This window comes from Mirounga angustirostris, unplaced genomic scaffold, assembly GCF_029215605.1.
Source record: "Mirounga angustirostris isolate CCGP_5_RB_7025 unplaced genomic scaffold, mMirAng1.0.hap1 SCAF_5, whole genome shotgun sequence".
NCBI lineage: Eukaryota > Metazoa > Chordata > Mammalia > Carnivora > Phocidae > Mirounga > Mirounga angustirostris.
Window position 1 is genome coordinate 172004770 of NW_026991713.1, and position 23920 is coordinate 172028689.

The following is a 23920-nucleotide window of genomic DNA, read 5'->3' on the forward strand; positions in this document are numbered from 1 at the left end:
TCCATCCACCCCAACGTGACAAACTTGCAAAGTGTTTTACAATCATCTGATAGTTAATTCCTAAAACGCTCTGAGGCATTATATAGCTCATTATGCAACACAGGACCCAGAACATAATTACCACAAACAACAACAATACCATCACTTGTATTTATCCAGCACCTTCTCTGATGTACATGTAACATGACCTCATTAATTCCAGCCGTCACAGTCAGAGGTCGGGGGAAGGGCCACTAGCATCCCACCCAGGGACAGCGGGGAGGGTGAGGAGAGAAGTCGGAGGCAAACAGACACACACAATTCTAATTAAGATTTCTGCTTCCTGAACCAGCAGCCAACTAAATTATACTGTCTCTTCAAGTACTAATTTAACAAGTATTTCCTATGCATCTCTCTGCTCCGGGCAAGGCCCTGGGGGAGGTGCAGGGATGGACATGCAGCAGAATCAGCTGGGACCAGCCTCACAGTAGAGACACACCAAGTTCACAAATGAACAAAGGGAAAGCAAGGAGGGCGACACTGAAGATGACATGAGCGGAAGACCACACCTGGATGGAGACAACTGGCAAAGGTAAACTCTTTTCAACGAGGAGACAGAATTGAGACCCGTGGAGACTGTGGGGCAATCGGTCCTTGTGGAAGACACAGCAAGCGGGCACAGAAGTGCCAGGCATGGCCAGGAGAACACTCCAGTCTGACTGCCGACACCCATGTACGTTTTATGACGTCAGGACTGTTCTAGGTGCTGGGGGGGGGGGGGGCATGGTGGTGAAAAGACAAAATCATTGCTCTCAAAGGCTTGACATTCTACTGAAATGAAGGAAACCGAAAAAAAAAGCAAACCTAAACAAAACAAAATACTTTCAAGTACTGCCAAACAGCAGCAGGAGAGGAAACAGGGTGTGGGAACAGGGAATGGGCCCTGGAGGCAGATGGACAGGGAGGGCCTCTTGGAAGAGGTGGCACTCAGAATCAGATCTGGGTGGCAAAGAGGAGAAACTCCGAAGCCTCTTGGCAGAAGGAAGAGCAGTGCAAAGGCCCAGAGGCAGGTATGAATGTGGCTTATCCAAGGCACAGAGGAAAGCCAGTGAGGCCGCAGTGAAGGGAGGAGAGCCACAAGGGACCATCGTCAGCAAGGCCTGTGCTTATGGAGCTGAAGAAGAATATGAACAAGGTTAAGGCGAGAAAACAGAAGACATAAAGAAGAATCAAACTGAATTCTGGATCTGAAAATACCACATCTGAGGTGCCCTGCCCGTGTGGTAAGTACCGTGTCAGTCTCATCAAAATACAATGTCTAAATCAAGTTTGTATTCAGCTCGACTCTTGATGGGAAAACCCACCAGAGAAGAGGACTCTGGAAAGGTGAGCCGTGGGGCCACAAGAAGAAAACTGCAGTACTTGGAACCAAAAAAAGGTTCGTTGGTTTAGTGGCAAAATATTTAAGAGTTTTAAGCTTCAAGACGAGTTACGCAATTTTCTTTTGAAAAGTTAAATGTTCCAAATTAGCTGCCCTGCTCTCTGATGGCAGATGGCTATCAGTAATATGCTGCCTGGCAGACATTTTTGAAAAAATAAATACACAGTCTACATCTTTGAAGTAGACTTGATATTTTAATACTTAGTGAGGAAAAAAACACTTCTTGAAAGAAACTCATGCTATAGTGACAGCATTTTAAAAGTAGTATTTGGAAACATTCCCATCATCATCTAAACTTACAGGCAAAGACAATGTCCTCTACAAAAATGTCTCAACTGCTAAAAATTACTGCAAAAATGCAAAGAAACAGGATAATCAGGGGGGTGGGGGGAGATAAGTTAATAAAAACAGAACTAGAAATGACAAGAGATAATGGGATTAGTTGACAAAGACAAAAACAGCTATTATAAGCCTGCTTGAGGATTTAAAGAAAAATATGAACACAACAAGGAGAGAAATGGAAGATACAAAGAAGAATCAAATGGAATTCTAGAGCTTGAAATACAATGTCTGAAATGAAAAAAAAAAAAAAATTCCCTAGACTGACTTAACACCAGATTAGACACTGCAAAAGAAAAAAGATCAGTGAATTCAAAGACACAATCATAGAAACTGTCTGAACAGAAAAAGTTACTAAAACCTCAGCAACCTGTGGAATGGTACGAGGCGATCTAACATACCTGTCCTGGAGAGGGGCAAGGGGTATATGTGAAGAAACAGTGGTGAAATATTCCAAATTTGGTAAAGGCTACAAACCTAAAACTCTAAGAAACTCAACAAACTACAAACAGGATAAACACGGAACACCAATAAGCCCCATCAAATTGCTGAAAAGAAGAATACAAAGGCAATCTTAAAAGCCAGAGAAAAGAAGGCTCATTCTGTACAGGGGAAGAAAAATAAGACTAACTAGAGACCTCCTGTCAGAAACAAAGCAGGCCAGTCCTGAGAGAGAGAAAAAACAAAACCCAAAATTGCCAACATGCAGTTTTATACCCAACAAAAATATCTTTCAAAAAATGAGGTTGAGTTGTTTTTTTTTTTCCTTCAGATGAATGGAAGCTGGCAGAATTCAGTCAGCATACCTACACCGTAAGAGATGTTAAAGAAAATGTTATAGACTGAAGGAAAATGTGCCAGATAGAAACCTGGATGTGCATGAAAGAATAAACAACACTGGAAATGGTAAATATATGGGTAAAAATAAAATACTATTTTTCTCATTTTAATTTCCTTAAAAGATCATGGACTATTTAAAAGCAAAAATAGTGCTTGCTTCAGCAGCACATATACTAAAACTGGACCAGTACAGGGATAGCATGGCCATGCACAAGGATGACATGCAAATTTGCGAAGCAGTCCGTATTTTTCTAAGGTGAAAGAAAAAAGCAAAAATAGTAACAATGTATTGTAGGGTTATAGCATATCTAGGAATAAAACAAATAATGATACACAAAGGACTGGAGGGAGAAAAAATAAGTGTATTGGAAGATTCTTACGTTGTATGTGAAGTAGTATAATATTATTTGAAGGTATAGTGTAATAAATTAAAGATGCTGACGTAAACCCTAAGTAATTGTTGAAAAAATAAGACAAAGTGTTACAGCTAATAAGACGATTGGGGAGGTAAAATAAGATCATAAAAAAATAATCAAATGAAGCAGGGAAAAAAACAAAAACAGGCAGCACAAGTAGAAAACAAACAGTAAGATGGAAGACTTAAACCCAACCGTATCCATAATTACATTAAATGTAAAAGATCTAACGTTCCACTTAAAAAGAAGACTGTCAGACTGGATAATAAAGGAAGGCACAGCTATTTACAAGAAATGCAACTTAAATATAATAACAAAAAATAGGTTAATAGTAAAAGGATAGAAAAAGATATAACATGAAAACATTAATCAAAAGAAAGCTCAAGTGCCTAAATTAAAATCAGACAAAGGAAACTTTAGGATATGAAATATTATTAAGGATAAAGAAAATCATTGTATAAATTTTAAAAGAACCAAATCATTGAGGTGCCTGGGTGGCTCAGGTCGTGATCTCAGGGTCCTGGGATCAAGCTCTGCATAGGGACCCCCACTCAGCAGGGAGTCTGCTTCTTGCTCTCCTTCTCTTTTCCCCTACTCCCACTTGTGCTGTCTCTGACTCTCAAATAAATAAACAGAATCTTAAAAAAAAAGAACCAAATCACTGACAAACTGTAACAATACTAAAGACATATATAACCCCCCAAAAGTTTCAAAAAACATCCATCAAAAACTGAAGGAACTGAAAGGGGGAAAAAATCCACAATAATAAAGATCTCAAAACTATTCTCACTAATAGGAAACTAGCTATAAAAAGGATACAAAAGACCTGAACAACACTATCAACCAACTTGACCTGACTGTCATTTATAGAACACTTCAGTGAACAACTACAGAATATGCATTTTCTTCAAGTGCACACAGACACTCATTAGGATGGAACATATACTAGACCATAAAACAAGTCTTGATAAATTTAAAGGAACAGAAATCATATGATGCATTTCCTACAACCACAATGGACTAAATTAATGCATAACTCCCCCATCCCTACTTTAAGAAACTTGGAAAAAAAAAAAAAAAGAGTGAATAAAAACCAAAGTAATATAAGTTAGTAAATAATAAGAACAGAGAGTAATAAAACTTAAACCAGAGGGGAAAAAGAGAAAAAGGCAAGAAAAAGCTGGTTCTTAAAAAAATAATCATTAAAACTGACAAGCCTCTAGCCAGAATGATCAAGGAGAAAAAAGAGAATTCATAAATTCTAAGATTGGGAATGACAAAGGAACTATCACTACACATCCTACAGATATTTGGAAAGATAACAAAATATTATGAACAACATTATGCCAATAAACAAAAATTTACATGAAATGGATCACTCCTTGAAAAATTACCAAAACTGACCCAAGAAGAAATAAAAAATCTTGATAGTCTTATAAATGTTAAAGAAGTTAAATTTATAGTGAAAAATTTTGCACCAAAGAAAACCTCAAGCCCAGATGGCTTCACTGGTGAACTAGGGAAGTTTTAGAGAAGAATAATAGCTATCTCACACCAAAATAGATATGGTATAATACAATATTGATATTATAGATATCTTACACCAAATCTTTCAGCAAATAGAGAGAGGCAGCACTTCTCAACTCATTTTATAAGACCAGCACTATCTTGATACCAAAACTCAATAAAGATATTAAAAGGGGGAAAGAAACCCCAAACAAGCAAAAAACCACTGTCCTATATTCCTTATGAACTTAAATGTGTAAGTTCTTAATAAAATATTAGCAAACTGATTCCAGCAAATTCTAAAAAGCACAATACATCATACCCAAGTTAAGATTTATCCTAGGAATACAAGGCTGGATTATCACTACACAATCCATCAAATAATTTCACCATATTAAGAGAACAAAGGTGAAAATTGTATGATCATCTCAACAGATGCAGGAAAAAATCTGACAGAATCCAGTACCTATTCATGACAAAAACTCTTGGCAAACTAGGAATAGAAGGACATTTTCTCAACCTCATAAAGAATGTCTATTAAAACCCCACAGCTAACATCGTACTTAATGGTGAAAGACTGAATGCTTTTCCCTAAAGTTGGGACCAATGCAAGACGTCTGCGTTCTCTACTCATATTCACTGTCATACCTGAGGTCCCAGCCCGTACAAAAAAAAAAAAAAAAAAGCAAGAAAAAGAAATATTTGACATTACAGATTGAAAACAAATGTGGATACAGAAAACTTCAATAACACTATCAAACAATTTGACCTAAATGGTATTTATGAACAATCCATCCAACATCTACAAAGTACACCATCTCTTCAAGAGCACAAGAACATTCAAGATAGAATATCCTAAGGAATCTACCAAAAAACTTTTGAGAACTAATAAGTGAGTTTTAAAAGGCCACAAATACAGTATTATTATATAAAAATTAACTGCATTTCTATATAAAAGCAACAAATGGAAAACAAAGTTATAAAGAAAACACTATTTACTATGGCATCCAAAAACATGACCTACTTGGGGATATGCTGGACAAAATATGTGCCAGGCTTGCATGTTGAAAACTATAAAATATTGCTGAGGGAAATGACAAAAGACTTAAATAAATACCCCATGTTTCAACTGAAAGATTCTATAGTGTTAAATTGTCAATCTTCCTCAGATTATCTACAGAGGAAACTTGATTAAAATTCTGGGACACACATTTGTAAAAAGTGACAAGTTAAATCTACAATTTATATTGAAATTCAACTAGCCAAAAACAATTCTGAAAAAGACGACCAGCGATGCCTAGGTGGCATCTGCCTTCAGCTCAGGTCATGATCTGAGGGTCCTGGGATCAGAGCCCCACATCAGGCTCCTTGCTCAGCGGGGAGCCTGCTTCTCCCTCTGCCTGCCGCTCCCCTTGCTTGTGCACTCACGCGTGCTCTCTCCCTCTCTGACAAATAAATTAATAAATAAATAAATAAAATCTTTAAAAAAAAAAGAAGGCCAAAGATAAAGGACTTACATTATCTGTTTAAGACTGACTATTAAGCTATAGTAACCAAGACAGTGTGACATTAACATAAGGATCGACACACAGAATAATGAAATAAAATAGATGATCCTTGTTGTGTGTATACGTGTGTGTATATATATATACACACATATATATATATATACACACATATATATATACACACACGTATACACACATATATATACATATATATAAAGAAGATCTAGAAAAATCTCACACACATAACATCCATTAATTTTCAATGAAACTTGACCCTTATCTTAAACCATACATAAAAATTAACTCAAAATGTATTGTAGGCCTAGAGGTAAAAGATAAAAATTATACAACTTCACCCAAAAAACACCTAGGCAATAATTTCTTAGAACATAAAAACCATAAATAATTATAATAACTTGGGCTTTATTAAAATAAAAACTTATCCTTGTATGGGGAGACAACATTTGCAATGCATATATTTGACTGACAATACCAACTGATGGAGAGGACATGGAGCAACCGGAACTCCCACCTTTCTTGCTGGGGGATAAAATGCCACAACTACTTTGAAAAAATAGCTTGGCAGTTTCTTATCAAGCTAAACACATGCCTACCCTAGATCGCAGCAATTCTAGTCCTAGGTATGTATGTATGTATTTATTTATAAGATTTTATTTATTTATGAGAGAGAGACAGAGCGAGCATGAACAGGGAGAGGGGCTGAGGGAAAGGGAGCAGACTCCCTTCTGAGCAGGGAGCCCGACTCGGGGCTCGATCCCAGACCCCGGGATCATGACCTGAGCCAAAGGCAGATGCTTAACCGACTGAGCCACCCAGGCGCCCCTAGTCCTAGGTATTTAAAATGTATGTCCACATAATAACTGTTCATGAATGCTTATAGCGGGTAATCACAACAGCCTCACGCTGGAAACAATACAAAGGTCCATCAGCAGGGGGATGGATAAGCACATTATTATATTCCACATGGTGGAATACCATTCACACTGAAAAGGAAAGGACCATGATACAGATGAACGACATGCACCATGCTGAGGGGAGGAGGTCAGACACATAGGAGAACATGCTAGAGTCTCCATTTATGTGAAATGCCAGAAATGGTGAATCTAATCGAAAGTGATAGAAAACCAATCAGTGGTTGCTGGGGTCTGGGATCACCAGGGAACTTTTGAGGCGATGGAAATGTTCCATATCCTGATTGTGAGGGTGGCTACACTATTAAATTGTACTTAAGATGGGTACGTTTTATTGTATGCAAATCATGCCTCTATCAAGTTGACTTTAAAATAGGATTTTTTCGTGAGAGCAAGTTTTTTGTACTGCTCATAAAATATAAATTTGAAGTTGCTTTTATTCTTTTTTTTTAATTTTTTTTTTTTTTTTAAGATTTTATTTATTTGACAGAGAGAGAGAGAGAGACAGCGAGAGCAAGAACACAGGCAGGGGGGGTGGGAGAGGGAGAAGCAGGCTTCCGGCGGAGCAGGGAGCCTGATGCAGGGCTCGATCCCAGGACCCTGGGATCATGGCCTGAGCCGAAGGCAGATGCTTAACGACTGAGCCACCCAGGTGCCCCTGAAGTCGCTTTTATTCTTCATCACATCCTTTTAATTCCATTTTCAGCATATGACTTATAATGTATTTAATACATTTCTGTAATTACACATGGCTATCCTTTAAATAAGTAAATACATAAGCATATGCTGGGGGCATGAATTCAAGATTTGGGGTACACGAACAAAAGTAGTTTGGAGACCACTGACTTAGACCCATCCAGATGCCATGCAAAGGACGGATGGGAGAAGGGGGAGATAAGGAGGTGCCCCAGTGGGGCAAGAGGTCATGGTGGCCTGGATGGGGTTGGTGGTGGCTTTTGGGAGCATAACACACATCAGAGGGCACTTAGGGAGAGAATGTAGATGCAGAAAAGAAAAAGGCTAAGCAGAGTCTGGGATCTGCCGACATTCAGAGCCCAGTAAGGAGGAGGCAGCCGCGGTGTCGGGGAAGGAGTATAGCGCGGGGCGGGTGGGGAGGTCAACAGGCATAAGTGACTCTGAGAGTTTTGCTGTCATGGGGAGTAGAGAGCTGGCCTGTGGCTGGCAGATGTCACCCTCCTCTGACCACCTGTACTTCTCAGTGAGGTACGAGGTGTGCGGAGATCAGGGTGGAAAGAAGGTATGAAACAGAACACGGAGGGGGAAAAGGAGAAGGCTGGGGCCAGTCTGTGCTCTTTAGACTTGAAGCGAACTGACATCCTCCGGTCTTCCTCTCGTTCTGGATTCTCTCGGTCACCATAAAGGAAGCGCAGGCACGCTCTGATAAAACCCAACAGTCTCGGTGAGGGACGTTCTAGAAGGAGGAGGATGCCACCGGACTTCATGGAGCGCGGCAGAGGCTGGAAGCAGGGCTTCTGATTCGCTGGGGCCCAGGTGTGCTGGGGAGGGTGTGGACAGGCTGGTGGTGAGCTGCCTCTCCGGAGACACCCCGAGGACTGCAGAGAATGAGCTCGCAAAAAGCAAGCCCACGTCTGTGCAGAGAGCACTGCAGGCAGCAGGGCTGTCCCCCGCCATCGGAGGGTGAATGTGCCCCTTGTGAGTGCCATTGCTGTGATGACATCACGGCGCGGCAGACGCTACTTTGCGCCGGGGCACTCTAGGCTAATGTAATCATACGATTACATAATTAACCCAGCTGTCTCATTAAGAAAATCAACTGGAATTCAGGGCATAATTAGTCATACAGCAATTAGCATGCTGATGAGCAACTGATGAAAAGCTGTCTAGATATCAAGTGTGCCAGGACCACCCCGGTTACGGCAAAGGGGGGAAGAGGTGACACACCTCCCCACGCAAGCGAACCCAGGATCCCCAAGTCCCGGTGGGTGAGTTCCTGCACTGGGTCCAGGGACCAGGAAGGAGATCGGCAGGGAGAGCCCAGAGGAGGAGAGGCAACACCCAAAAGTGGCGTCCAGAGCTTAGCCGCCCATCTTGTCACGTTTGCCTTTCTTTAAAATGTAGCTAATTCCTCAGCCAGCAAACCTTCGGTGTGCAAAACACAGAGGCTCATCGGGCCCCAAATTTGCTTGAAGCTGGGCAAGGAGGGTAGAGAAGCTACCTCCCTGTCTGGTTTACAGTGACCCCAGTGCTGGGCAGAGTGTGACTGTCCCTTGGCCTCCAGTCCCCAAGCTGCTTCGGGATCAGCTCTGGCCCAGGGGAGAGACAGGAGGGCATCTGCAACCCACAGCCTTCCTAGCTCGGCCCCGGTTCCTCTTCTGTCTCATCAGGGTGCTGGTTGGTGGCTGATTCTTACGTGTGAATGAAAATGTTTTATGAAGGTAAACTGAAAATGTGCAAAGGGGATCCTGAGGTTAGAGTTCTCTCTGGAGGGGCCAGGGCACCAGCCTGGCTGCCAACACCAGGAGATCTAGAATACACGGACTGGAGTAGCCCCACAGGATCAGGCTGGAGCGGCCACATCCCTACAGTCTTAAGAAAATGCCACCAAGGAGTGTGTCCTTTACAACCTTGGTACGAGAAGCAAGGGCTGTTTCTAACTAAATCCTCAGATTTCGTTTTTTTTTTTTTTTCCAGGAGTCTTGCTATTGGGATCCTTGAGTCGGGGACAGGCAGGGAAGGAGGAAGAACAGACGTAACAATATTTTCCAGTTTTAAGTGATGGTGTGTCCTCACTGGAAACAGGCATGTCGGGCACAAAGGCCCAGATGATTATTGTCTTCTTATGGAGGAGCATTAAAAAGCAGTTCTCAAAAATGATGACGTTCTACTTTATTTCTGGATCCTCAAATGCTAGGCGGCTGGTATATTTACCAGGGCAGGTTTTCCCGAATGCAAATTACAACCTCCCGGGGGGGAGCAGGGGCATTTTCAAGGGAGCAGGGGCATTCTCGAGCAGGTTCTGAAAACGGAGTGGCTCTCCTTCAAGACTTCTGCAAACTAACACCTCGACTTACATACACCTGCAGGCCAGTTATTCCACGGAAATAAAGGGAGGGCGGGCGGTCGTGAAACATGGAGTTCTAGCAGTGTTTCATGAGTCAATGAATATTTTATATCACTGGTAATGTGCTTCCTCAGATTTAAATCTTAAAATAAACCCTTCCAGGCACTGCCTTTGTGTTTGAAGGGTTTGTATCTGTAGGACCTAAGCCACATCTTAGCAAGGAGTGAAAGATGAATCTCTCTGTTGGGGGGCCGCGGACAGAGGCAAGGCGGCGATGGAAGCTTGCAGAGAGAGGCTCTTCCGATGAATCTGTACCCAAAGCAGAGAGGCTCTGTAGCCCCCTGTGCACAGGTGGGAGCTCCACCCCCACTCTCTTTTTCCCCTTCCTAAACTTCAAAAAAAAAAACCACACTGTGACCAAGATGTTTCTGAGACAGAAAGACACGGTTGTGTCTTACACAAATTGGTAAGTGTCTCACAAATACTCAACTGACGGGTGCTTCAATTCTGATCTGTAATCCATTAATAAGGGCTATTCAGAAACGAAGATCATGATTATTTTCCTGACTTATGCTCCCCCCCCAATTGTACAGATAAATACACACTCATTGTAAAAAAAAAAAAAAAATCCGGAAAGTATCAAGAAGCAAGAGCAAGTCACCCACGCAAGGTTAACTCCTGGCAGATTATGCATACCATCATAATTCTGCTCAGAATACAGTAACATTCCAGCTCTGCAAGAGCCTTTTTAAGAGGTCATTCTAGAATATTTCCAGCTATCGGAGAGGATCACACTTTAAGAGCGGGGCCATTTGTTTCTCCTTTCAATGCAGTTAGGGACGGAGGCTGCCTGTTTAACTGTGGGGATATTTTCTCAAAGGCTGTATAGTCTCCCACCACGCAAAAAGGAACCACCCAGGGGCTAGCAAGGGCTGGCTCAATCCCGTTTGTACCTTAGGTGCTCTAGGGCCTGGCACAAAACGCACCGCCAGAAAGTGCTGGCCGAGGGAATGTGTTATAGGACCTGTTAAACAGTACACCTCGAACCTTTTCTTACACACTCAGGATCACTGCTGTTGACGGATATTCACTGACCGTGGCTCTCACCCACAAATACAGATGCCCATGCAGAAGGATGCTGGCCTCCTGGGGGAACCGGCCGCAGAGGGACTCCCCCTCTGGAGGGGCCTCGCCCAGGTGTCCTTACCAAGTCATGTTGTTGGCAGATGACTGTGATGCTCTTGTTCATGGGGCTCATCATCAGCAAGTAGTAAATATAAATCTCAACCAGAGGTACATTAAAATAGAAAAACTTAAATATGTCCAAGTTGACGCTACCCCTATAGGTTGACCATAAACATTAGGATAAAAAAATCTGTCCGTGATGAAACTGACAGATGAAGCCATCTTGACTAACGTAGTAAAATCCTCTTATTTATGAATCGAAATGTAAAACCGCTCTCCTACCTCCATGACATTGACAATAAAGGCAAAGGCCATTTTCAATTAGAACAACGATGAGACAAGATACTAGAAATCAGGAAGACAGGTTAATCCTCCAAACTGTCTGTTGGTCTTGCTTTTAAGATGGATTTATTTATTTTAGAGAGAAAGAGGGTGGGGGGGGGCAGAGGGAGAGAGAATCTCAAGCAGACTCTCCGCTGAGCGTGGAGTCCGATGCTGATCTCACGACCCCAAGATCATGACTTGACCAAAATCAAGAGTCAGACGCTTAACTGACTGAGACACCCAGGCGCCCCTATTGGTCTTCCTTTTAATTAATAAACCAGAGGGAATCATGTAAGTAAGCCCTGAAGGAAGTGACGCTGCTCTCACCGTGTCCTGGCGAGGGCTGTCCCGGGCACCTTCCTCAATCATCTACCCTACCTCCTTCATGCAGCTGAAATCCGTCCATTTCCCTCTAATTTTACTCCCGCCGCCCGAAACTGAGTGACCTCAACTCTCCCTCCCCATGTCCTCTTGGGACATCTTTCTAATCTGTGGTCCCAACTGCAGTCAGGATGATTTTTTTTTTTTAAGATTTTATTTATTTATTTGACAGAGACAGAGAGAATGAGCATAAGCAGGGGGAGCAGCGGGCAGAGGGAGAGGGAGAAGCAGGCTTCCCGCTGAGCAGGGAGCCCGATGCAGGACTTGATCCCAGGACCTTCGGATCAGGACCTGAGCCGAAGGCAGATGCTTAACCGACTGAGCCACCCAGGCACCCTCAGGATGACATTTTTATTACACCCATAGGATAGTGTCATTTCCCTGCTTAGAAGCCATCCCTAGTTTTTGTCTGTTAGATGAAATCCAGAATCCTTCACATAACCTACCAGGCCCCTGCCTGCCTTTGCAGCTAGGGAACCACAAGGGTGTGCGCCCCTTACTCGGGCATAACTATTAGCAGTGCCCCCTTGACAGTGTTTTGGTTTAGATGACATCATACTTGGCCCCTCTTGTCACTGCCCAGGGCGGCTGCCTGGGACCCGGCCCAGCCCTTTCCGATCTACACTCTCATTCCCAATGGGCACTGTCTCCCAAATACTTGTCATACCTACACTTGAATTACTACGTGTGTGATTACTTTTAATGCCCACATTCCCACCACCCTCTGAAGTCCATGAAAACAAGAAGCCATCTGGCTGATTCACTCCCGACTCCACCCCTGGGGCTCAGCATGGTTCTGGGGCCCCAGGGAGGGCCAGCTTCTGAGGCGCTTACCAACTAACCCCTGGGAGGGAGGGGTTGCAACAGTGCGGAAAGAGAGCGTGCTTTGGCCGAAGCAAGCAGGGTATTTCCGATAAAAAGCATCTTAAAATACTCTCAAAATGGACCACGGAGTGAAGAACAATCTGGTGGCAAAGGAGGAAGAAGGTAAATATGGGGGTCTTAACTATTTTATCTGTTTGGGGTGACTCATCAGGACGATTATATATCTACATGTTTATTCAGTGTCTTTAATACGAAGGCGCCTTGGCGCAGAGAAATACCATTATTTGGGATTTGGGATTTGGAAGGTGAACAAGAGGAAGGAGCCAGGGCTCCACAGTTTCTTCTCCCTCCAGAGTGCTCTCCCTGGTGCCAGCGTCAGTCAATCTCGGGAGCATGGTCCAATATGGACAATGAAATACTGCACAACCTCAGAAAGCATGCTGAAGAAATAACGTGAGCCTTTAATTTATTCATTCAACCAGTATTTATGGAGTTTCTGCTATGGGGCAGGCATTGGGGGAGACACTAGGAAAATGAGGAGGGACAAGACCACATTGCCCGTCTCCCTGCCGGGTCAGAAGGGAAAATAGCGGAGTACCAATAGTTATAACAGAGGCAAACACAGGGTGCTGGGAGTGGGTGCGTGTGTGTGTGTGTCAAGGGCTAAGCAGACCTGGTAGGTTACGCAGCAGTGTCTCAAGTTCATCTGGAGGAGTAAGGTATCAGCTGAGAGGGGGCCTGGCCTGCCTGCAGGTGAAGAATAACCCATTCCTACAAGCATGGAGACTCGATTCCAGATACTGTAGACATGAGGGGAGTGGCCTGAATTACGAAGTGGAGAGCAGAAGCAGGGATGGAGAGAAGCGGATGGAATCGAGAACATTCTGGAGGCAGAATGGCCAGGACGTGGTGACCCCGCGCTGTGGTGTGAGCAGCTGGGTTGAAGGTGGTGCTGCTCGCTGAGAGAGGCAATGCAAGAAGGAGCCGGTCTGCTCCGGACACGCTGGGTGGTTTTGGGGTGCCCATCAGTCATCCCAGTGGGTATGCCCAGGAGCTAGTGGATATGCAAGCTGACAATCGGAGGAGTCAGAACTGAGCCGGGATGGAGCTTTAAGACCCACTAGTGTGCCCCTTGGCGAGTTCTGCTGCTGAGGACTCCAGGGTGGCTCTGGGATGATGCAACCCCTCGGGGCATGCAACGTATCACGGCTGCGGTATACCAGGCCCTGCTCCAAGTCCTGGGCACAGAGTGATAAAGCAAAGCTGTCCTCAGGGAGCTTTCATCCCAGTAGGACCACAAGGTGAGAAACAAGGAAAGACACAAAATTTCCGGATTGGGGTGGAGAGGTGGGGAGAGGGGGCGCACCTGGGTAGCTCAGTCTCTGGAACTTGCGACTCTTGGTTTCAGCTTAGGTCATGGTCTCAGGGTCATGAGATCAAGCCCCCCGTCAGGCTCCACGCTCAACGTGGAGTCTGCCTGACATTCTTTCTCCCTCTTTGCTCCTCCCCCTGCTAATGCACTCTCTCTCTTTCTTTAAATCTTTATTAAAAAAAAATGTACGGATAGGGGACGGTGGAGGTTGGTTCTGTCAGATTTCTGGGCCAGCCTCCTTAGTTGGTGGGGCTTTGTCTCCACCTCTTCCTGGAGCCAGCTGGTCGGCTCTTCCTGGGTTCCTGGAGCTGGGCCATAGGACACAGAGCCGAAACGTCCATCCCACTATTCCCGAGAGCTGCCTTGACTTTTCTGGCGTAGTTTAAGTTGCTGTTTCTTACGACTAGAACTTAACAGCCCCCCCCCGCCAATGTTTCTGGGTTCAGCTGGATTGTGGCCTGAAGCACACAGCAGCTAAGGCATCCTGACACCTCCTAACCGCCTGACTGTCAGTAAATGCAATGCTGTTGACCAGGCCCTTCCTGGAAGGCTCGGCCGCAGGATTACTTCATCTGAGCAATAAGCAGACTTCAAAACCCAGGCAGATTCCTCCAAGGTCCATTTCTGCTTTTCAAGGAACTTAGATTTGTCAGGCCACAGCGTTTGTAAGAAAGAAAGACCTAGGAGGTAAGCAAAAGCGATCTACGGGGCATGCAGATGTACTCTGATTGACTTCTACTCTAACAGAAAATATCAAACGTCATTTGCTCCTACCGCCTTCAATTGAAACGGCAAGCTCGAATTCTCCAGCCAAAAACGAGAACTATGAGGAATATCACCAATATGGGAAAAATGCCGATGGTGTAACATTAAACGACAAAAGCAGAATATAAATACCTACCCATGTTATGATCAAAATTCTATAAAAATTATAGGTCTATGAATGAAGCCTGCTCAGGCAAAGAGGAGTGTTGATTCAAAAACCATCTCTTCTTTTTCTATGGGAAATTAAGATGGAGTATAACTGCAGAAGGAGAAAGCCAGTAACTTGTTAAAGTGACTGCCCGGCCGAGAAACTTCACTAAGGGAAGACCCAGATACAAATGGACTTGAGAGTGTAGGTTATTTAGAAAACAGCAGCCAAAAGACTCTCTGGGTCTTTGGCAAAGACAAAACAAGCCTGCCCCCTTTCAACTAAGTCACCCACACAAAACTGGCAAAAGAAAATGCAAGCAGGCCCACCAAGCTGCCGATTCCTGAGAAACAGTGCACGTCAGGCATCAAATGATCCAGTTTCTGTGAAGAATCCTCCTCATGAGCCTTGCCCAGGGTGTTTGGGGAGCCCCTAGGTGGATACAAACTCTTACAGTAAATCAGATGGCCAGAATTTGGAACTACGGGCTGGATATGCTCCCAAGACAGCGAAAAGTTAGAAGAAAGAAAACCATTCTCATCACTAGGCTGTTCCCCTTATTCCATTTCCCAGATGAGAAAGCTGAGGTCCAGAGAAGAAAAGGATGTGACCAAGACCTCACAATAGGCCCTGGCAGGAGAATCTGTATCTCCCTCCTCTATGTCCAAAGTGTCCGGAGTGCTTTTCCAACACCCCTCGCTTGGTTTGGCCTCCATTAACTCCCACTCCCAGAGGGGACAGCAGAGCCTAGTGAACCTGAACTGGAACACACGTACAGACAACAAGGAGATCTGTTTCTGCTCTGCTTTGTTAAAAGCCGCTCTAGTAATACCAGTAATGTTCAGAGCATTACTAAGAGCAAGTGAGCAATTCCAATGGCCCGGAAGAACATTCACCGTGTCTGCATGGCACACACATGGGTTCTATTTCTTCCCTCTTTATACCGAAGCTAAAGGCAGCCCCACAGATTTGGGTTTTTGCATTTACAAAGGCATCAAGTGGAAGTTATATGATTAACTTCAGCAAATATACATCTGATTTGCATACCCACCCGAAGTCTGGGTTTTGGAGAATCCATATTCCCAGAATTCCCAGTTTCCTGGGGAGCTGCTGGTATAATTCCCTTAGGGAAGCTGAGAAGAATAAGCCCGAGACCCACCAACGCACCACCACACAACACCGACTGGTGGCCTCTGTAAGTGCATGGGCTTACCTGGAACATCGATCAATCTTTTGTAGACATTCAAGAAGGCTGCCTCAGCTTCTTTGCTTCTTTTACTCAGTGCATCAATCTGAAAAGCAATACAAGAAGGAAAAGAAAAACAAAGAGCTCAAAATTTGTCAAGAGGTAATTGAGAAATCATCACACATCTAGTGAGTTCCCATGGCAAACAGAAGCCTGGTTCCTTCCTCTCGGGGTAAATGGCTGAAAACACACAAAAGGGCACCAGTCCACGTGGGCCCTGCTGGGGAGGGTAACGAGGCAGGAGCAGTGCCGTGCAGCCACTTGCAACACTCGGTCCCACGGCCCAGCTGAGAGAACAGTCCCTGTCCTTCCTGTGCAAGCATTTACTAAGAGTTGGCCGTGTGCCAGACAGTGTGTAAGAGGCGGGGGGCAGAGCGAGAGCTCCTAGCCCCAGGAGCCATGGTCCAGTAGGGGAAACAGGTATGCAAACAAGGGATTAAATCCCAGTTGGGAAAGACAGAGCCACGGGGACACCGAGGAAGGGCCACCAAGCAGGCAAGTGGGTGACATTTGAGCAGAGACTGCAAGAGTAGTTCACCAGGTGGGAAGGAGAGGCATTGCCTGAAAGGGGAGGAGCATGTTCAAACACCTGGAGCAACGCTCTTCAATCTGGGGGTTCACAGATCCTGGTGAAGAATGTGATGAAAGCCAAGGACCCTCCTCCTAAAAACACATGCATGCACGGTGATGTGCTCTACTTAAGGACACTCACAGGTCCTCTTGTGTTCTGTCCACGGGATCCAGATTAAGAACCCACGGATGGGGCTGTCACAACACACCAGGGAACATGGGGGTCTGCTGGGCTGGGAACGGGGATGCTTGGCTGATGAGACCAGGCAGGTGAGCAGGGCTCAGGTCACAGGAGGTGACATTCAGGAGTTTTTGCCCCCACACAGTGAGCAATGGTGTAGGGCAGTAGAGATGGAGGAAAAGAGGCCAACTGGGGAGAAGGGGGTCAAACCGAGTTGATAGGAGGCACAGAAGAATGAGGCAAATCGAGGATGGCACCCAGGTTTTCTAGCTTAGGCACCAGGCTGGTGACGGTGGCCAGGATCGGTGTGTCTCGTGGACTCACCCAGCCGGGCTAGTGTAAAGTCTCTTCATCAACAAAAGGGGACACGTGAAACTCCCAAGTGTGCCGGACACACATCCAAAGACCCCCTGATTGCTGGATGAACTCGGTACGTATTTTGCTCACATAACACACTTGTTGAGACATCAGATCACTTTTTACACCTGAAGCATGCAAGATGCTACATGCACCAAGCTCATATTGGCTCAGGAAAAGGACACTAAATTACATATTCCTTCTGTCCCCTCACAGAATTATACTCTCTGTCTCCAGTGTTATTAAAGAGGCAAAAGGATGTGGCTTAATTATAGGGTCCCTCGCAGGAGCCAACCAACAATTTGTTCAGGGCCGAAAGAGGCCACCTGATGAAGGATAGGAAGACGCTGCGGAATGGGACCCAAGGGCTGGCGGGGGACAGGTCTCAGGAAATCCAGTGCAGAGCTAACCAGCATTTCCAGTTTCTAGCCAGTTGTGCTCCCAAATTCCCATTTGAAGTCAGTTGTTTGGAACTCGGATATATTTTCTTCCCATAAAATAAGACTGATTTTTTTTTTTAGGTGCTGAGGAAGTGTTTGGAATAATCCCCAAGGATGACTTAAAAATGACAAGACAGTTCTCTATTTTTACAATAGGGTGGTCCCCCCGCCCCCCGCCCCGAGTATTAGCGACTCAGGCTCATTGTAGAATTAGAGAAATTAAAAAAAAAGAGAGAGAGAGAGAGGAAAACAAAAATTCTAATTCTGCCACTCTCCAGTAGAAGTCATCCTCTGTCTGGTTTCTAATTCCCTTCAATTTTTTTTTCCTAATTAAAAAAAATATAGAGTTGAATGAAATGTAGTCACATAGGCAAACTTCAGAGACAGGAAGTAGGGTAGTGGTTGTCTGGGGCTGGAGAGGATGGGGGTTTGGAGGAGGATAGCTTAGGGGTGCAGGGTTGCTTTTTGGGGTGACAAGACGTTCTACGGTTGATTGTGTTAATGGTCACACAACTTTGTGACTATACTGAAAATCAATGGGCTACAGACTTTAAATGGGTGAATTATATGGTATGTGAATTATATCACAATAAAGCTGTTAGAAATGTGTGTATCTGAAATTAAACCACATGTCAAATTTTGGATTGTGCTATCATAATGGGTAAATCTTCTCCAGTATCTATTGCAAAATTTGGAAAACGTCTTAATGGTATTATTTCATCTGCATCTAAACACCCCATATGTAGATGTTTTGAGTAAGAGTGGATTTGGAGTTACCTTCAGATGTCTAGCACACTCCCTATGCTCTGGGTCTTTCTGTTCCCTCTGGAGAGCAACGTGCTCATGGGGAACGGAGCTTCTGCCCAAGAAACAGGGTAGATGCCTTGGCTGCTCCTTGCTCTTGACACCGACAGAAGCTTCTCTACTCAGTTCACAACCCGCGTCGGGAGGGTCCCTGGCTTTCCAGGTATTCCCGACCAAGTGTACAAAGCGTAGCTGCCTCCGTGGTGGACAAAGGATGGGATCTGGAAGGAACCTGTCTCTCCCGCGGGGGTTGTTGATGGGGAGGGGGACATGGGGGTTGGTAATTTACACAGCACTCTTGGGGACTGTTATGGGTGGAACTGTGTCCCCTCAAAAGAGGTTGAAATCCCGGTACCCAACACCTATCAATGTGACCTTATTTGCAAATAAGGCCTTTGCAGGTGAGCAAGTTAAGATGAGGTTATTAGAGTGGGTCCTGATCCAATATGACTCTGTCCTTATAAAAAGGGAAACTCTGGACACAGACACAGTCAAACCCCCAGGGAGGAGCCCGTGTGAACACGAAGGCAGAGACTGGGGTGGTACATCTACAAACTCTGAAACACTAACAAACCACTGGAAGCCAGGAGAAAGGCCTTGGACAGATTCTCCCTCACGGCCTCACAGCCTCAGAAGGAACGGATACTGCCCACACCTTGATCTTGGCCTTCTAGTCCCCAGAACCGTGAAATAAATGCATGTTGTTTACGCGGCTCAGTGTATGGTACTTGGTTACGGCAGCTCTGACAGGCTAACACAGGGACCACGATTCTGGGCCACCTTCCTGCCCACCCCCTTGCCAGAAATGCAGGAGAATTCAAAGCCAGTCCTGAGAGAATAAGGTCAGGCCAATGAGCTTCATTAATTCATGAAGCGATTGGACGACGAGGTTTCTTAAGAGAGGCGATGAGTACTCCACGTGTGGTTGAGTTTCTACTCATTGAGGTCCCCGGCCCAGCCCCCTTGTGAGACTTCCAAACCTAGAAGGATTTGTGGATTCTGGGGATTCTGAGACTTTCTATTCTCATGCACTCTTTTCACGCCCCTATGGTCAGCACCCTCAGCCGAGACCAGGCCTTGGAGTCTGAGCTCTCCCTGTCCCGGCTCCGTGCTTCCTATGGTGGGCTTCCCTTGGCTATCTCGTGCACCTGCTTCCTTGACCACCCTTTGCTCGAATCCCTGCTGCTGAACACCTACTCACGCTCAAAGAGGAGGGCTCTGAGCTGGGAGGGAGGAAGGGGGGCCCTGGAGCTCAGCTGGCCAGCCTTATCTGTTCAAGGGGGTAACGGCGCCCACCTCCCATGGCTGGGCGGGTAGAGGAGGTCACGGGGGTAAGGCGCTCACGGGAGGGCCGGCTACCTGACAGTGACTTCGTCACCTTCAACAGGGCTTCCTGGGCGTGTCCATGTAGTTAGAGCCCTGGAAGCAGGCCGTGCCTGTCCACCTTTAGCATTCTGTGACGATACCCTGCACTGTCCACACCAGTCCGCAGCATGTGCTCAGGTGTGTGTGCTGCCTGCCTTTGCAACCATGAGCCAGGGCTCAGCCCGGGGGCCCTGAGAAGCGGTCCGAGGTAAGGTCTTAAGGCGTAGATGGTCAGAAGCAGGATCCGGGGTAGACCCTCTGACTACTTCCTGTGCAAAGATAGCCTGAGGTAGGGAGTCTGCCTCCCATCGCCACCCCCTTAAAGCCATCGTGAGCGAGGGCAAGGACAGAGGTGGCCACACTGGGGCAGAGCTGGGGAAGCTCTGGAGGCCCCGGCCCTGGGGAAAACCTGTTCTGCTCCAGGGATCAGCCTCACCTTCTGCCACGCCCGGTTACTCCCTGTTCCCTGCACACAAGAGCAATTTCCCCGCAGCCTGGAAGGCGCCTCCTTGGAATGTTCCTCTGATCCTTGAGGCTCAGCTGACCCGTCTCCCTGCTGCCTGTCGGACACTCCCATCCCGCCATAGGATTGTCCCGAGGTTCTAGGACTGCAGATGAGGCTCCCTCAGGAGACCCTGGGTTCCCTGAAAGCCCACGCTACGCTTTCTGTCCCAACTGCCTTTCCTCCCAAATAGCACACAGGAGGTGGTTAATACCTTTCCACTGTGTGCGTGACAATTTGCCTCAATCAATCCAGTTTTACCTGCAGAAGTGAGCCCATGGTTAAGGGATCTGGTTTTAATCCTTTATGAAAATGCTTAATATGTAAAGAGTTCTTTGTTTGGGAAGTATGGTTCCTGTGCTGACGTGATGACAGCCACTTGCTGGAGCCAGTGCACTGGAAGCACCTTTTCCCACTGCACGCGCCCCCCCTGCAGCGAGCTGGGTGTCCCCACCAGCTGGCAGCCGGGCGGCCGCTCTGCGAGTCTCCCGGACCCAACGGTTACTCTCCCAGCAACATCACTGTTACCATGCTGAGTCTGCCTTTTCTGTACTAAGAATTAAAACCGATAGAGAAAGAAGTTTTTATTCTAAATCTGAAACAATCAGGGGGCGCCTGGCTGGCTCAGTCGGTGGAGTGTGCGATTCTTGATCTCGGGGTTGTTAAGTTCGAGCCCCATATTAGGTGTAGAGATTGCTTAAAAATAAAATCTTTGTAAGCAAAAAACCCCAAAAAACAAAACCAAACAAACCCCATTTCATAAATTTGCAATAATCAATAGTTGCTTACAGTAGCATGCACACTCAGAGGCCGGGTTTGGAGACAAGTTCATGGAAGTCCCCAGTGAGACCCCTGAGATGGTGAGGGGGTTGAGCAGCTGCCTGACCCTGTGGACACTGGCAGAACCGCGCTGTGGGGTTCTGGGAGTCCTGTGGAATCTCGAGGTGTCGCTGCAGATCACTGGCCACCTGCACGCCGCTGCCACTGCCCAAGACTGGTGGGGGAACAGCACCTTCCGTGCGGGGCTTTCCCGCCCCACTGACGTCATGTGTGACCACGAGAGCTGCTTTGGCCAAAGCAACGTAAGCGACAGTGCCACGCGCCACGCCGGAGCTTAAGATTTAAAGCGATCACATGGTTCGGCCACTGCGCTCCTTTCTTCCACTGTGAGGCCAGCGTGACCCGTTAGGAGCCACCAATTCTACTGGGATCTCGCAAAGAAGACCACACACGGTCCCAGGGCCGTCACGCTCAGCCCACAGCCAATAAAGATGTCATACGGGCGAGAAGTAATCTTTTGTTGCACGGGCCACTGAGATTTGGGGTTGCTTGTTACAGCTGCACGATCTAGTAAAGCTGTCTGTTACAAGTCCTAGGGTGGTTATATCGCTAAGATAGAACAAAGTAAAAATAAGGAATTGACAACCAATATTGTGCAGGCCGAAGGGAAAATGGAATGATAAAGTAGAAAGGGCACAGGACTTGAAACCAGAAGACTGGATTTACGACAGGGCTCCATCAAGCATTTGGAAATATTAAGCCAGCTACGTACCCTTTGCCTCTTTGAATTTTATTTTCTATGCCTAGGAGGAGGGAGTGACCAGAATGTCTGCCTTATGAGCCCTGGAGAATTGAACGAGACCGAAAATCTAACAGTGTGGAGTGATTTTGGTGTTGGTGATAATTACTGACTCCTGACATACTTAGAAGATGAAACATCACACAAATATCATGTAAATTACGTGTCATTTCTAGAGGGTCAGTTAGAAGAGAATTTACACACTCAAGGCGTCAGTTTTTGTACAAACTGCCACGCTACTTTTAACAGAATTAACTGCTTCCACCAGTCCCATAATCAGCACTCACGGTGGGGGGGGGGGGGGGGGGGGGAGGCCGCAACTTTTGAGGGGCATGCTCCTGTCATAGGGTGACATTCCCTGGGAAAGTCCCTCACCCACCTGTAACTCGGAACATTAATGGGTTTGAGGCTTTGGAGGCTGTGACTTGAGTTTTCAATAGGACTCTCCTGTTTTCTGCAGAGGAAGGAAATGTGGGGAGAACGACTACAAGCGTGAACTTGAACTGGATGATGCTTTGTGTACGACAGAAAAAAGGACAGAACAGTGTGATATTTACAGATGTATAAATCCTCCTTGACCACCAGCCTTGACCACCAATCAATCAAGAAGTCCTAATCGTTTGGCCTCAGAAATCGATTTCAGAATTATAATCTCTCCTTCCTTTGATGCTTTAGCCTTAATTGACATCCTCCCATTACTTCCAGTGCAGACACTGCAGGCCGGTACCCGGCAGATCTCCGTAACTATAGTTTCTCCTTGCCACGGAGTGTGATGTGTCCTCCATGGGGGCCCTGGGTCACTTTCCCAGCACCCAGAAAAAACATGGAGCCGCTTTACCCTAATGGCTTCTCCTCACTCCCAGACTACCATCCACACTCCTCGGGCTGAGGTCCCAGAACCTTTCCCCACATGGCCCTTGATTTACACTAACTTCACCTCCCACCAAATCCCACCACTGACCACGCTTGCCCACACCAAGCCACAGTCCTCCCAACACACCACACCCCTTCATGCCTCCAGGTCTTTATACACTAGTTCCTCTGCCTGGAATGCTCTTCACTCTGGGCATGGGGGAATCCAGCCCTCCTTCATGAGTCAGTCTAGGTGACGCCTCCTGTGTGGTGTCCTCCTGATTTCCCTAGGCACCACTGGTCACTCGGTCCTTCTGCCACCTAAGCTCACTGTAAATCTCTCTCTGCCCACTTCCCCCACCAAGTGATGATGACTCACGTGCGTGAGCTTCCTCTCTCCACCACCCTGTGGTCTATCGCAGGCCAAGGGCAGTGGCACCTTCCACTCTTTACCCCAGCATCTGGGTCCTAACTAATACAGGAGGCTGCCTGGGAACTATCTGTGAGTGAGTGCGGGAAGGTTCCGGGCAGAGAAGGCTGCATGGACTCAGGGACTCCTTGGAACTCACGGCAGGATTCTGCAGCATTGGTTATTTTGCAGAATCGGAGCGGAGATGGCAGTTTCCTATAATTAAGAGCTTCAAGGAGGCTTTTACTAGCTTCTATTTAGTCCAGTCTAAAAAGTGGGAAGCATGAAAGCCAAGCTCGGGCCTAGTTTAGGGAAGAGCAAACTTCCTCGTCAGAATGAGAGAACCCTGGGGAGGTGGTGGCGGGGGCGGGGGGGGAGTGGCGGCGGCGGTTTGGGTTTGAAGATGAAATAACCAGGTGATGCTGTCTTTAAAATGGAGAAAATAAGACCTCTTCAAGGGCTTTTGGTGAGTATTACGAAGGAATGTGCCTATAACTCGGCTGAGCACCTGGGAGGCCCAGAACACTCCTAGCTGCTATCATTTGACAATGAATGTCCTGCTTGTATACTGGTGAGCCCCGAACCTCCCCGAGGGTGGCCGTGGTCTGGGT

The 23920-nt window shown here is 46.2% G+C and overlaps 1 protein-coding gene, 1 long non-coding RNA gene and 1 other non-coding gene across 11 annotated transcripts in view; 2 read left to right on the plus strand and 1 right to left on the minus strand.

Annotated features, from left to right (window-relative positions):
• Positions 1-23920, minus strand: part of CUX1 (cut like homeobox 1) — a 353404-nt gene that overhangs the window by 146117 nt on the left and 183367 nt on the right. For all 9 annotated transcript variants that reach the window (XM_045875616.3, XM_045875615.3, XM_045875614.3 and 6 more), the window contains exon 4: positions 16218-16296. In XM_045875616.3, the coding sequence (XP_045731572.1) occupies positions 16218-16296 (79 nt within the window). The remainder of the gene's footprint in view (positions 1-16217; positions 16297-23920) is intronic.
• Positions 2749-2850, plus strand: LOC123845105 (U6 spliceosomal RNA). The gene has a single exon (XR_006790949.1). It is a non-coding gene; the product is annotated as a U6 spliceosomal RNA (small nuclear RNA).
• Positions 12746-22806, plus strand: LOC135364585 (uncharacterized). The gene is made up of 3 exons (XR_010412005.1): positions 12746-12881; positions 22057-22202; positions 22509-22806. It is a non-coding gene; the product is annotated as an uncharacterized LOC135364585 (long non-coding RNA).